We start from the raw sequence: 12,842 nt of genomic DNA on the forward strand, positions 1-12,842 counted from the left end.
AGGGTGTATAAACTGCCAAATGGCATTGACAGGTCCAATTCCTTCACCTTCTCTTTTCCACTACTTCTCTATCTGTAAAAGGAAATTGTTTAAATGAAGGCAATGGTGACTCAAAGAAATTTGCATTGCAGTCTATTTTTAAGCATTCTTTCCTGACAAGCTTTTGGTTTTGTCTCCCATACAGAGAGATATAAGTTAATTACTGTATATTTGCTCTACATTACTGTAAGACATGACTTTTAGTGTCCACATGGACTGGGAAACTGCTCAGAGAAAAGTTAATCTGCAAGTGATCCAAGTCCTTTGACTTCTTTGCTTGCACTGGTACCTGACTCGATTTTCTCCTGCTATTTGTTTCTAGTGGAATGGAGCTCTTCAGAAGACTTTTCTCCTTTGGCTGGTGAAATAATTATGGATAAACTTCACTCTTTGAGGTGCTCCATCACAGGTCTCAGGACGGTGAGTTCCAGAGGACTCATTTAGACCTTGATGGCCTAATCCCCACAGTGATACAAAGACATGAGAATTTGCATCACCACCCCTTGGAAATCACTGCAGAGCCTTTCTTGTAGCAGCATGTTCCAGTGATTGAGCACGGTATGTCTGGTAGCCATAATCCAAAAGTCACAAAGGAATAGAACCATTTTTTGAGTTATCATTCTCAGGAGAAATTGGGAAAGACTGGAGCAAAAGCTGCTGTTTTCTGGATCGTGGGATAATTAGTGCAAAGGCTCTTGAGAAATCTAGACGTGACTCTGATGATCAGTACCTCAAATAACAATTCTTTCTCTTCTCCTTCTTCCAGAAATGCACATGCTGATGGCAATCATTCTCATTTTTATTATTTGTCTTTGTATATCTCTTTTACACCAAGCAGAACTAGGTCTCAAACCTTGTCCTCAAATCTTTGTAGTATTTTTCAATCTGTCACAGTGCATTTAAATTATTAAAGCTATTTAAGTTTCTCACTGAAAAAAAAATAAAATCTTTGTGAGGCACTGCTTTGCACTTGTTGCAGCCAAGATTTTGAATCCAGTGGTAGTTTTGACTCCAGTTGTTTCCATTTGCAGGGCCAGAGATATTTTGTCCGTGTCTCAGCATACAACATGAGAGGATGGGGACCTCCACGCAAATCTGCTCCTGAATGTGCTTCTCCTTCAAGTAGGTTGGGTTTGTCTGCCCTCTCATTTTTCTTAGTGATGTTGATATAATGTTCATGATATAATTGTCATGTTATCTAGGAGTGAAATAAATAATAAAACTCAACTCCTTCCAACCCCCCAAAAACAAGCAAAATAATAATTTATGTATATTTGTGTCTCAGCTTTTATTCTTCTCCAGTCCTTTGACAGAAAATTGTTTCCTAGTCATTAACACTTTAAAAAAATTAGAAATATTTTAATCTTCGTTTCTCTTAGGAGAGTTCTGATATTTGGAACTTCATTTTTCAGTACATGAATGGATCAACACCTCATTCTGAACTGCTAGAAGCAAAGCATTTCTCATGTATCTCATGTAGTTTTACATTTTACCCTGTAGCATTACAGATGTCATTCACTGGACCATTCTTACATCATCCTGTACATAAAGTACTCCAGTATGGACACAGATGGTGGTAGGATGTAGCCTGTAAATGTTCCAGAAATATCCAAAAGTTTTTCTTCCTTTTCCAGCCTCTGACAAGTCTTCTCAAACTCCATTAGGGCTATGATTTGTTATTTGCAATTTTTAATCTATTATAATCACATTGTATTGTTAGTTGCTTTTCCAGACTTAATGTTCCCTGCCAAACTGGCTCAGTGTATTACAGCTCCCTTTGTATTGATTAATGCAGTAAAGTGGGACTTTTCTTTTTATTGCATTAACACTAGTTTTTATTAGGCTAATGTAACAATTTAATAACCTTGCATGCTAATGTGAAAAAATATAACAAGCTGTACCTACTCTCAGTATTCATAATAGAGAGGGTTGGATAAATAAGGCTTTTGCATTACCATGGTTCCATTTTGCTTCAATTTTGTTCTTGTGTTTTCTCCAGAACACTACCAGAGCTAGGCTAAAGAAATATTCTGCTTGAGAACAAAAATGAGCTACAATCATGGGGGAAATCTACTGTGGATAACTGAATAACTTGGTGATAGGCATTTACCTTGACTATAGCCAGGTGGAACTACACAGACCTGGCCCCAGAAACCCAACATTTACATCAGCTGGGGGACAGATTCTTTCACATAGTAGCTGCCAGTTACTCAGCCAAATATCCCCAAAGAAGGAGCACTCCTGGCAAGACAGGTGGTATTTAAGACTGCAGCTTTGTATTAAATCAATTTTGCTTTCAGCATGTTGCATTGTCTTCCCTTTTAGCCCCCTGCTATTAACCCTCTGAAATCTGACATTATGTTCCAGTTCCAAAGTTTTGGGCTGTAAGGGAAAAATCTTCCTGCAGATTTCAGTGAATCAGCACAAAAGCTATGGAGAGAATTCTGTTCATTCCCCTTGTACAGTATCTCAGGGTGTTAAGAGTACAAAAAGTTCTGGAATTCCTGGGTTTAGGGACACATGCTTTAGCTTTACAGTAAGACCAGCAGAACCTAAATGCAAATCTTTTCATTAAGTAACACTCACATTAGAGAGACAAGATGTTATTTACCATTGCAGTTACTGGGGGCACAACCTCCCTATTCACATGGCTGCCTTCACCACTGGTTTTGAAAAGCAGCAGATTTGTGCTTGGCAAGGAAGCTGCAAGCTGACATTACACCAGTGCTGCATAACAAAATATGGCCCTGAGCTAAAATTTAAATGGGAATACATTAATGCTGTCTGTAACAACAGCCACAAGAATATGCAAGGGAAAGGGAGAGCTTCAGAGCCTGACACTGATCCAGTCCAATTTCAGAGCATCCAAGGTTGGTGACACTCTTGGAGATGTGTCTGTGTGTGATGACAGTGAGCACTTGCCACTCTCCTTCCTATTTCCCCCACACACAGCAGCCACTGGAAGGTGGTGGCCAATGCTATGCAGCTTCTCTGTTAAAATAGACAGAAATATTTCTAGGTTTATTCACTAGCAGGTGAGTGATGGAAAATGAGGGGAAGGCAGTCTGGTTTCTGTGTCATTTTTAAGGTATTCAGCAATCTGGAGGTTCAAAAAGTTTGGAAACCACGGGGATAGAGAGATCACAAGGTTGTGTGAAACTTCCAGTCTGATAACACCAAAGCACTTTGAGACTGGTGGGTTCCAGTTGGTCCCTCCAGGCTGCTCACTGGAGCTCTAAGGACATTTCCCCACACAGAGCAGTAAATGCAGCTGGCCCTGGTGTCTGCAGGAGCACAGAGCACACAGGACAGCCCCTCTGCAGCTGTCACACTGCCCACAGGCTATCAGGATACCAAAGGTCTTCTCTTTCCAGCCTTTCATGGGGCTTACTCTGGCTGCTACACTAAATGTAAATAAACAGGTATTTATATCCCTGGCATAGTAAGCCCATTGGAAGGAATGCTTGACTCCAAACTTGCACTAGAAACTGGATCTGTATATTTAGTGAGTGAGCAAACTGCTGGTGGCTATGAGAACGTACACAGCCTCTGTGCCAGCAAGATGGGAGCGTGTCTCCTGTGCAGACAGATCTCTTAATACCTTGATCCACCATTCCTCTGGGCCAGGAAATGGGTGCAATGCACTTTTGTCATTATAATCAAAGCATGAAAATAGCCAAGCCTGGAATTTAAGAGCTCCTTTCTGATACGCAGTTTCTCCCTATTTGTAATGAGTTTGTTTTATTTTAAATGAAGACTGAGATTCTCTTTAGCAGCAAGTGAATGAAAACAAAGAAACAAAGTCAGTGGGAGGCTGAAGGTGTGCAGGACAAACACAGCAGGTTTTTGCCTCAGGAGTGCAGTGCTGAGCAGCTGTGGGCTCCAGGGCAGGAGCTGCAGGGTTTGTTCAGGCTCTGCCTGGGAGCAGATCTCCAGAAATTATTTTACTCCAAGCATGTGTCTCTGGCTACAGGGCAAGCTCTGGGTGTAAGAAGATGCTCATTCTCTGCTTTGCAGAACTGTTGGTGAATTGTGGAGCCTCCTGATGTGGCAGGAGTGGCAGGAGTGGCAGGAAGACATTGTGTGACCTTGGTGAGGGGCAGCCCTGCTGCAGCACCAGAGCCCATTCATGGAGAGAAATAGCCAAGGTCCAGTCAGCCACCAAAGGAGCTTCTCAGAGATAGTTGTGATCTCTTTGTTAATAATCATTATGACTAATTACCCAGCTGGCACAAATAAAACTCAGTGTACAAGTAACAACAGACTAAAATGACTCTTGACTGCCGAGATGTAAAACTCCTCTAGAGCCGAGAAGTACCAGAGGCAAGAAAATATTTTTAGACCCTCTCCTGCACCTTTGTGTTCCATTTCTGTTTATTTCCTTTGTTCAATAGACTGGAAAGACTGCAGTGGAAGAGAGCCTCGGCACAGGGGACACACAGAGGCCCTGGAACTCCTCCTCCAGCAGGTTCGAGCAGCTCATCAGCACCACAACTGCAGAGGTAAGGAGAAATCTCTCTGTGGTAGGGCACCAGCTGAAGCCTCTGTGGCGCCTGTAATTTTAGCAGTTTTCTAACTAGGTCATACCTTCTCATTCATCAGGAAAAGAAAGATATTAATATTGGCCCATCTGGAATCACTTTAGCACACCATCTCGCTCTTAACCCTTGGAATTAGTTGGATGAAAACATCTGAAGGCTGCAATGTGCATACACACAGGCACAGCCTTTCTCCCTCCATACCCTGCCTATTGATTTGTTTTCCCCTACAAATTAGCTTCACGAAGGATTCCACTAAAATGTTTCAAAGACAGCTTTTTTTTTTTTTTTTTTTTTTTCATATAAAGAAATACTTTAGACAGTTAACAACTGGTTTGGATCAAAAGGGAGGAATTGGCTGCCTCCAAATGGAAGACACTAAGTGGATGCCATGCCAATCCATAATGAAAAATACTTGCACAATGCAAGGGGAAGATAAGATTGCTACATTTCAAAACAGAATGGATCAAAACTAGGAGAGAGTTCAAATCTAAGCCAATTTTCATTCATGAGAAACAGACTGTGCCTTTAATAGCTCAAGAGCCAAGGCAACAGCTTGGTATTCTTTTTAGTGCCTATATAAAAAATCCTGTTCTATACAGGTTGTTGAAAAGTACTATTTATTTTCTTAAAATAAACTTCTAACTGGAATAATGCTTCATTGCAAAGGGACTTACTTTAAATGGAAAAGTTAAACTATCATGAAGTTTTCATTTTTCTTCACCCAGTATGACTGCTATGTTGATTTTATTTTGATGTAATTTTGCTTTATATTGATATAACTAATTTAAAATCATAGAAATACTTTGAGCTAAAATCATCTGGCTGAAATGAAAAGATGCAGCCTTTGTTCTTTACATGCAAATTTGTAACCATCACACCCATCCACGGTCTGACACAACCCATTGTAACCATAGCAACTTAAACTACTCATCTATGATGCTTGGAAAAGGAAAGGAGCTATTGCAAGAAAATGTTTCTCTAATTAAAATTCATGCAAACATTATCACTTGCAGGTGGTCTTGGTACTGAAAATACAGATGATGTATTCTATCTCTTACATGGCTTTTTGTGTTATTAAAAAATGCTTTTTCCTGGTACAGTTTTTCCTCTCTGGAGTTAGTGCCTATCTCAGCTCTTTCAGGCCATCTTTCCATCAACAGGGAGTAAGTGATGGAACATCTGAAAATATTATTAGTATAAATTGTTTTACTGACATAGCAGCCCAGAACAGAAGCAGTTCTAATGCAGAAAATCCCTCATTTTGGCATTCTGACACCAGTGCCTGGCTCTTATAAAATTCCACTGCTCCTGAAATTAACCCCAGTTCTCAAAACTGAGCACAGGCAAATCTGCTGTTGACTTCCTAACACCTTTTCCTTGAATAATAAATAACAATACAGAAAATGTGTTTATCTCAGCACATTTTCTTCTGTGCCTGAAATGCTGTGGGACCTCACATGGGGCAGTACCACACTGTGGAGTCAGCTTGAGCAACACCCTTGCCTCCAACTAAATAAAAATCTCATAATTGCTTGTAATGGTAGCATTACACAGTAGTATAGTTTAGATAAATCATCATAGGAGAACCTTTGGAACTTGCCTTAAATACACGATGATGTCAGTCCCTTTTATTTCACTAATTCAGTAAGAAATCAAAGTTTGCAAGAAAAGTAAGAATGATGATGTCACTTTATTCTGATATTTATCAACCTCAGTGGAATCTGAGGAGTTTGATCAAGGATCTGAGATAAGCTGCTGTCTATGAAAACTCCAAATAACAGCTTTCCCTTCATGTAATGCAGAGGCTTTATCTCTATTCTTAATTAATGTAAATGAGCATGATTGACTGACAGGGTGGAAGTCAGCATGGCCCTGCTGTTTACACACAGGCTGAGGACCTGCCCTGGCATTTTCCTGTTCTTTGCCATGATTCCCTTTACCACATTCCAGTTAATGCCAATCTTGTGAGCTCTGTTTGCCCCATTTGTTGTAGAGCTGTCAGTAAAGAGCTGGGCATGGTTTGAGGAAGGTCCTTGAATCTGCCTACAGATGCTGATGAGCTGTGAAAGCAGAAGCAGCTCTGCATGAATAGAGCTCAGTGGGAGCAGAGCTGGTACCAAGCCTGGTGTCCAGGCTGTTCCCAAGTGGTTCCTGTGTGGGATGTCCTGTTCATGCTGCTTGGGCTGCTCAGAGCACAGCATGAGTGACAGGAAGGTGATAAAAACTGGGAGGAATCAGTGGAAATGGTCTGAGATTTTCTGAACAATGCAGCAAGAGCCTCAGGAACCAGAGGAGCTGGAGGAGGAGGCTGTGTGCTGCCACTCCTGTGGGATCTGGGAGGGACATTGCCCACATTCCAGGCAGATCCTTGGGCCAAGTCTGTTCATTTAGGCTCTGCCTTTTGCCCTGGGCTTTGCATTGCAGGGGCTGGAGAAAACAAGCTTACAAAAATACCAGGAAGAATACACTGGAATGTACAGTGAGTTTAAGAGCTTTTGGAATTAGATCAGCTGTTGCTTTTGAACCTGCTCTGTGATATGAGGAAATCTCCTGGGGAATTACTTAGGAAGCTTTGCTTTCATATGTTTAATCTTCTGGAAAACCCTGATGATTACAAATAACAGTCATCCATTTGTCTTCATAATACCATGCTACAGACTATCATAACTGAGTTACTACAATTGTGTGTCCTGGCAACACTTCAAATATATTTTTTAAGTATTTTTTTTTCTTATAGATCTTTCTTTCTAAACAATTCAAAGTGGATTAAGTAATTGTGTCACACTTCATTAAGAAAGGAACCCAACTCTTCAGTAGAATTCTTACCAGATATTTTCCTTCTGAGGTTCAGTTGAAATTTATTTTACTAGACAAGTCAGAGGTGAAATAAAAATGTTCTCATTTTAATTTGATTCACAAGCAGAGCACACTTTTAATTGCATTTAGCAAAGAGAGGGATCTCTGATTCCACAAGGCATTTAAGATGTTTAGATTATAATTCTTTGTGAGAATATGCAAAATTAGACTTGAGAACCAAGGTATAGACTGAGAATTTCAGGCTGGGAATTTAAGAAGAGACCCCAGATGCACACAAGCTTGAGGGGACAACGTGGTTCTTGTTCTTCCAAGAGGTTGCTTCTGAGTATGGGTTGTATTTATGTTAAAAACAGCAAAGAAATAATAATACACCCTCTGCCTTTGAAGAAAAAGGCTGCCAATATCATAAATACACCTTTTTATTTAATTGCTATTTCAGTCCAGGTTTGAATGCTTCTGATCTAAATCTAATCACTGGAAATTCTCCCATCTTGGATGCTATGTGCTCACTGCCAGGCTTCTATTAAAAGAGCTCACAGCTCAGTTGCTGTATCATTTGTTAATATAAACTTACTGTGTTGCTACTGGTGCTTTTCCATGAAGGTTACTCTCTGTTATTTATTAGTTAATTAAGTAACAGACAAAGTTCCATTTCCTGCAGATCCAAATTATCCTCTAATCTCAGCTCCATGTTTTTTGGCTTCTAGACACACAATACTGTAAAACAAAAGTAAATAGCAATATAGGAAAGCTTACAGTCTCCATCTAGTTTTACATTAATTCTTTTGCTGGCTTTTTTTTTTTCTCTCTTGGCTTCTGCAAAGCTATGGACTAAACCCAAACCACTGAATAGACCAATAACATATATTTCACTTGTAATGTGCCCTCTTATTTTAATGCTGCAGTCTCTGGGTGTTTTATACAAAATTATGCATTACTCAGTTGTTTGCCTTCAGTAATTTCCTCCTCCATTCCCTCTGTATAGACAGAGGGAATACAGAAGAAAATAATTAGAATGAAATTTATATACCTAAATTGATCTGAACCTTGGAAGAAGGAAACAGTAAGACAGGAGTTTTCATGTAGCATTTGGTTTGCATTACTGCAATACACTGAAAAAGGTTCACAGTAAAATAACTGTTATCTGAGGAGATATGGATAGAAATACAAAGGAATATTTTTAGAAGGAGAAGAAAACAAAGGAGTAGTCATGGATTTGGATGAGTCTGTTTAAGCTGAAGAGTACATTGGAGAATATGCCATGGAGAACAAGTTTGCACTGGAAAGACAATGGATTTGATGATTTAATAAGTCTCATACATCTGAACTGTATGATTTCACCCCCAACAGAACCTTGTTCTCTTTGTACTCGCTGTTCCACAGAGCAGTAATTACTGCTAACAATGTGTCTGCTTGCTGGGGCTTTCAATGTGCCAATCGTGGTGCAAATTTATTCAGCATTTAAAATATGCTGAGGACTTCCACAGATGGGGTTGTGAAAACAGCAAATTTAGATGTTCTTCAAATATTCAAAATTAGATCTCACCAGGGAGACACAGACAGGCTCCTCCTATTCTGCACCAGAGGCAAGTGGGAAATACTCTGAGAGCACCTAAGCAGCTTTCAGCAAGTGACTCTTCATGAGTTTTGTTTTTTCCCCACTGGAGAAGGGTGTCCCTCAAAATGTTTCACACTTCAGTCTGGATGAGGATCCACACTTCATCCAAATAAGCAGTCAGATCCTGGAAAAGTGAGATGTGCTTTCACAGTGACATTTTTTGTTTTGTCTTCTTTTCATATGACAGTGAGTATCTGAAGAATTTACTCAATTTTTCAAAATATTTCTGCTGTTTCTCTTACAACAGCATTAAACAGCACAGACATTGCAAAAAACAAAACCAAACCCAAACAATGTTAAATGCCCATTGCTTTCAAATCCAGACATGAACAACAACTGCCAGTACATTATAAAGTTCCTCCTGTCCCTGGTTGCCATCTCCAAACCTGGTACACAGGCACACAGCTGTTACACAGAGCTCATGGCTTTCAGTGCCCATGGGAAGAGATTTCCTTGGCTTACAGGGCCATGCATGAGAGAAGGGAAGACATTAAGTCAAATTCATCAAAGTGAAAAAGAACGCAATGCATAAAAATTTAACAGTATTTTCTTAGAATATTGGACAGTTTTATAAAATTCTTCTACTGCAGAGCTGGCCCAAAGATGCTGGCAGGCACACAGCAGGTCTCAGGTTTGACATGAAGTGAAAAGAGAGTTAACACCTGTTCCTTGGACTCCAGATTACTGGGAACAAAGGTAACTGTGGGAGCTCTGAGGCAATACATGGGTGGAATTTGTTGTGATAGAGAAAAAAAATCCAAGCAACAGCAGATGCATTTAATGTGATATACAGAAAGATGAGGGTTAATATTTTCTCCTTAAAGCTTTTCCTTGGGTTACACTGGTGATGCTGGGATGTCAGTGTCAGCCAGGGCACCAATTGTTCACTTCTTAGAAGTTCAGCTACATGTGGTAAGAAATTTAGAAATTACAACACCCTAAAATGTTGTAATGTTCAAATCCCTTCTTGGGTTTTTGAGACCACTTGCAAAATTCCCATCCTTTCTGAGCATTAAGAGTGTGTAGGGCTGGTTGAAGTTTGCCTTAGAGCAAAACAGCTTTATTTTTCTGAGTTTGCAGCAAGTAAGGAAATTGTCTGCTGCTGTGTATCACTAAGTTAATGAAAACACCATCAAAGGGCTGCATTTGAGCATCTTTCTAAATGTTGTCTTTTGAAAGGAATGTAATGGGCACTGACTGAAATTTAGTACTGTGGTTTAAGAAACAAAGGGTTTTTATGAGACACTAACTGAAATTTAAGAGCTGTGTTGGGTTTGCTTCTTTTTCCCATTTCAGAAAGTTCTAAATTACAAAATGCTGGTCGCAAGCAATCGGTTTCCAGAAGCCTGAAGCACCTTTTCCATTCATCAAACAAGTTTGTGAAGACTCTGAAACGGTTTGTCATTCCTTCTGTGTTCAAGACATTCTGAATTTTGGCACTTGTTCTGTATTAGAGAAAATCACCTTAGAAATATGTGTGAATATGCCACTACTGATGAGACAGCAATTGGTCAAAATGAACTGATAAAATCACAGGAAAGAAAAGGGCTCCAGCTCCTACTGAAATCAATAGAATTTTTTCCTTGTTACTTTTGGAAGTGGATTCAAATTGTTGCAGAGTGAAACATTCTGTGCAAACCCAAAGTGCAGCTACTGAGCGGTTTGAAAGCACTGCCTCTGTTGCTGCTCATTAATGGAACTATGACATTTATTCATTCATAATACAGAGCACAGAGCTCAGATAACATTTGCCAAAAGGACACACACAGGAATCTCTGACATCCTCAGCTGGGTTTGCAGCCCACTGGGACCCAACTCTCAGCCCTGATAATTTGTTTCAGCAAATGGAAATTGCTTATTCTGGATTATTTCTTCTTTCATTCCCCAGAGTGTTCCATTTGCATTTTCTTCTTTATGTTTTGATAAGAGTTTGATTCTTTCAGAAGAGCTCTCCAGAGTCTTTAAATTCCCTGCAGTAACTACTTAACATATGTAATTAATTGTGAGGGTAAATATTGAAAGGAATGGCCTCTATAAACAGGTTTGCAGATATGTCAGCCAAATTACACTCAATTATACCAATGTAAATCCATAATAACCCACCTGATTTCAACTGAGTTACTTCAGTTTTGCTCTAAAGTACAGGAGGGCAGAACTAAGCACATTAATTATAAGTTTTAGTAAAATTTCTGATTTCTAAGGGGCATAAGGCCTCCATTGTGTATTGTGCACTCTGGCAAAATTCTCACTGAAACTGATGTCAGTGGCTTGCACAGATCCATAATCTCTTCAGATGTGAGACTCTTACAGGTTCACATCATCTAAAGAGATAAATTTCCCAAATATTTTTTCAGAATTCACTGACTGAAGTTGCATGACCTTATATTACACCGAAGTTTAGACCAGATAATTCACTTTGTCTCCTCAGAACTTAACATCTATGATTCTTTGACTAAATTTGGCATGGATGTGAATAGACATGAAAGGTGTTTGATAGTGTTTCCTTCTCTCTTTAGGGGACTCTACTTATCTGTTATACTTTTTTACAAAGACAATTTGTTAGTAACCAATGAAGATCAAATCCCAATTGTGGAAATCGATGACTCTCACAGTAGTTCAGTTATGCAGGATTTCCTGTGGTTCACAAAGGTAATGGGAGTCTAATTTCATCTATTGCTTCTGCAGATTTGTTGCTGATATTGCATAGGCCTTAGGTCATCACTGAATGCATGAAATGATGTCATTAAAAGCTGAATGATGAAGTGCTTTATCACTCATATTAAAGGCAATTTTCACAAACCAGTCCCATGAATTAAATCCTGACTGGGCCACTGACAGTGATGCAGTTAACCCTTAAGGTATGATCCTAGATGAGTGATTGCTCTGTGGGAACTTACAGATTTTATGGACATTTAGAGCAAGAGCCTAAAGAAACAATCAGGGGTTTTAAATTTGGTATTGTGGTTGTGCCATCACTCAAGTTGTCTCACACTACTTTTTTTATACCACAAAGAACAGAAAATCAGTTTTGGCAATAGTCCAGAATCAATTGAAACAGGTTTACAGAACACCTTCCGTGTGAGTCAGTATCTGTGTCATTTATCCAGTCAGCTGATTGCCATCTGCAGAAACACAAAATGTGCAGTATCTACTGATTTTTCCAAGTCCAAAATGCATCTTAATATCACTTCTGCTTTTGCAAATGCTGAGAACAAGGACTGGTTGAAGTGGATGTGTTTTTGCAGCTGTCCTGCATGTGGGATGACATCAGGTGGCTGAGGCAGAACATGGCTGTGTCTGTGTCCTCATCCACAGCTCTCCAGGCCAGGCAGAAGATGCTTTCAGCAGCAGCACAGCTACAGGTGGGTCCCATGGCATATTTCTGGCTGCTAGCTCAGTGACTTTCTGATCTTCAAGGAACAGAGCTGCCAGCTGTGCAAGGACTGTTCTTTGGAGCAGCATTCTCATCTCCAGTGAAATGAGGCACTGAGCCTCTCCTGCCAGGAAGGAAGCAGTTACATTAAAAGTTAAGAGTAGGAATAACAAAGGAAAGCAACAATGGAAAGAAAGAACAAAAAAGCCAGAAGAAGAAACAAACAGATATGAACCAGCAGAGAACCTGTGAGTTTTCAGATTGGGAATTCAATCCTAATATAATCCTAATATTTGCTGCTCAAAAGCCTCTTATAGGCCTATTCATTATTATTGATCTATTAATGAAGTATTTAAACACTCTTCTATTCCAATGTCTGCTACAGATGCAACCTGAGTGGAACTGAACAGGTCATTTAAATCCTTCTGTGCCTCAGTTCACTACTTGTTATGCA

At 39.7% G+C, this 12,842-nt stretch overlaps 1 protein-coding gene across 1 annotated transcript in view; it reads left to right on the plus strand.

Moving 5' to 3' along the window:
- The window catches only part of ANKFN1 (ankyrin repeat and fibronectin type III domain containing 1), a gene marked incomplete at its 5' end in the record, with an annotated part of 56,462 nt that overhangs the window by 24,871 nt on the left and 18,749 nt on the right, over positions 1-12,842 (plus strand). The window contains 6 exons of the mRNA XM_079323602.1: positions 362-459; positions 1,071-1,161; positions 4,434-4,541; positions 10,312-10,411; positions 11,532-11,664; positions 12,261-12,377. Coding sequence (XP_079179728.1) covers positions 362-459; positions 1,071-1,161; positions 4,434-4,541; positions 10,312-10,411; positions 11,532-11,664; positions 12,261-12,377 — 647 coding nt within the window. The remainder of the gene's footprint in view (positions 1-361; positions 460-1,070; positions 1,162-4,433; positions 4,542-10,311; positions 10,412-11,531; positions 11,665-12,260; positions 12,378-12,842) is intronic.

The sequence above is a fragment of the Erithacus rubecula genome (assembly GCF_903797595.1).
Source record: "Erithacus rubecula genome assembly, chromosome: 20".
Taxonomy (NCBI): Eukaryota; Metazoa; Chordata; class Aves; order Passeriformes; family Muscicapidae; genus Erithacus; species Erithacus rubecula.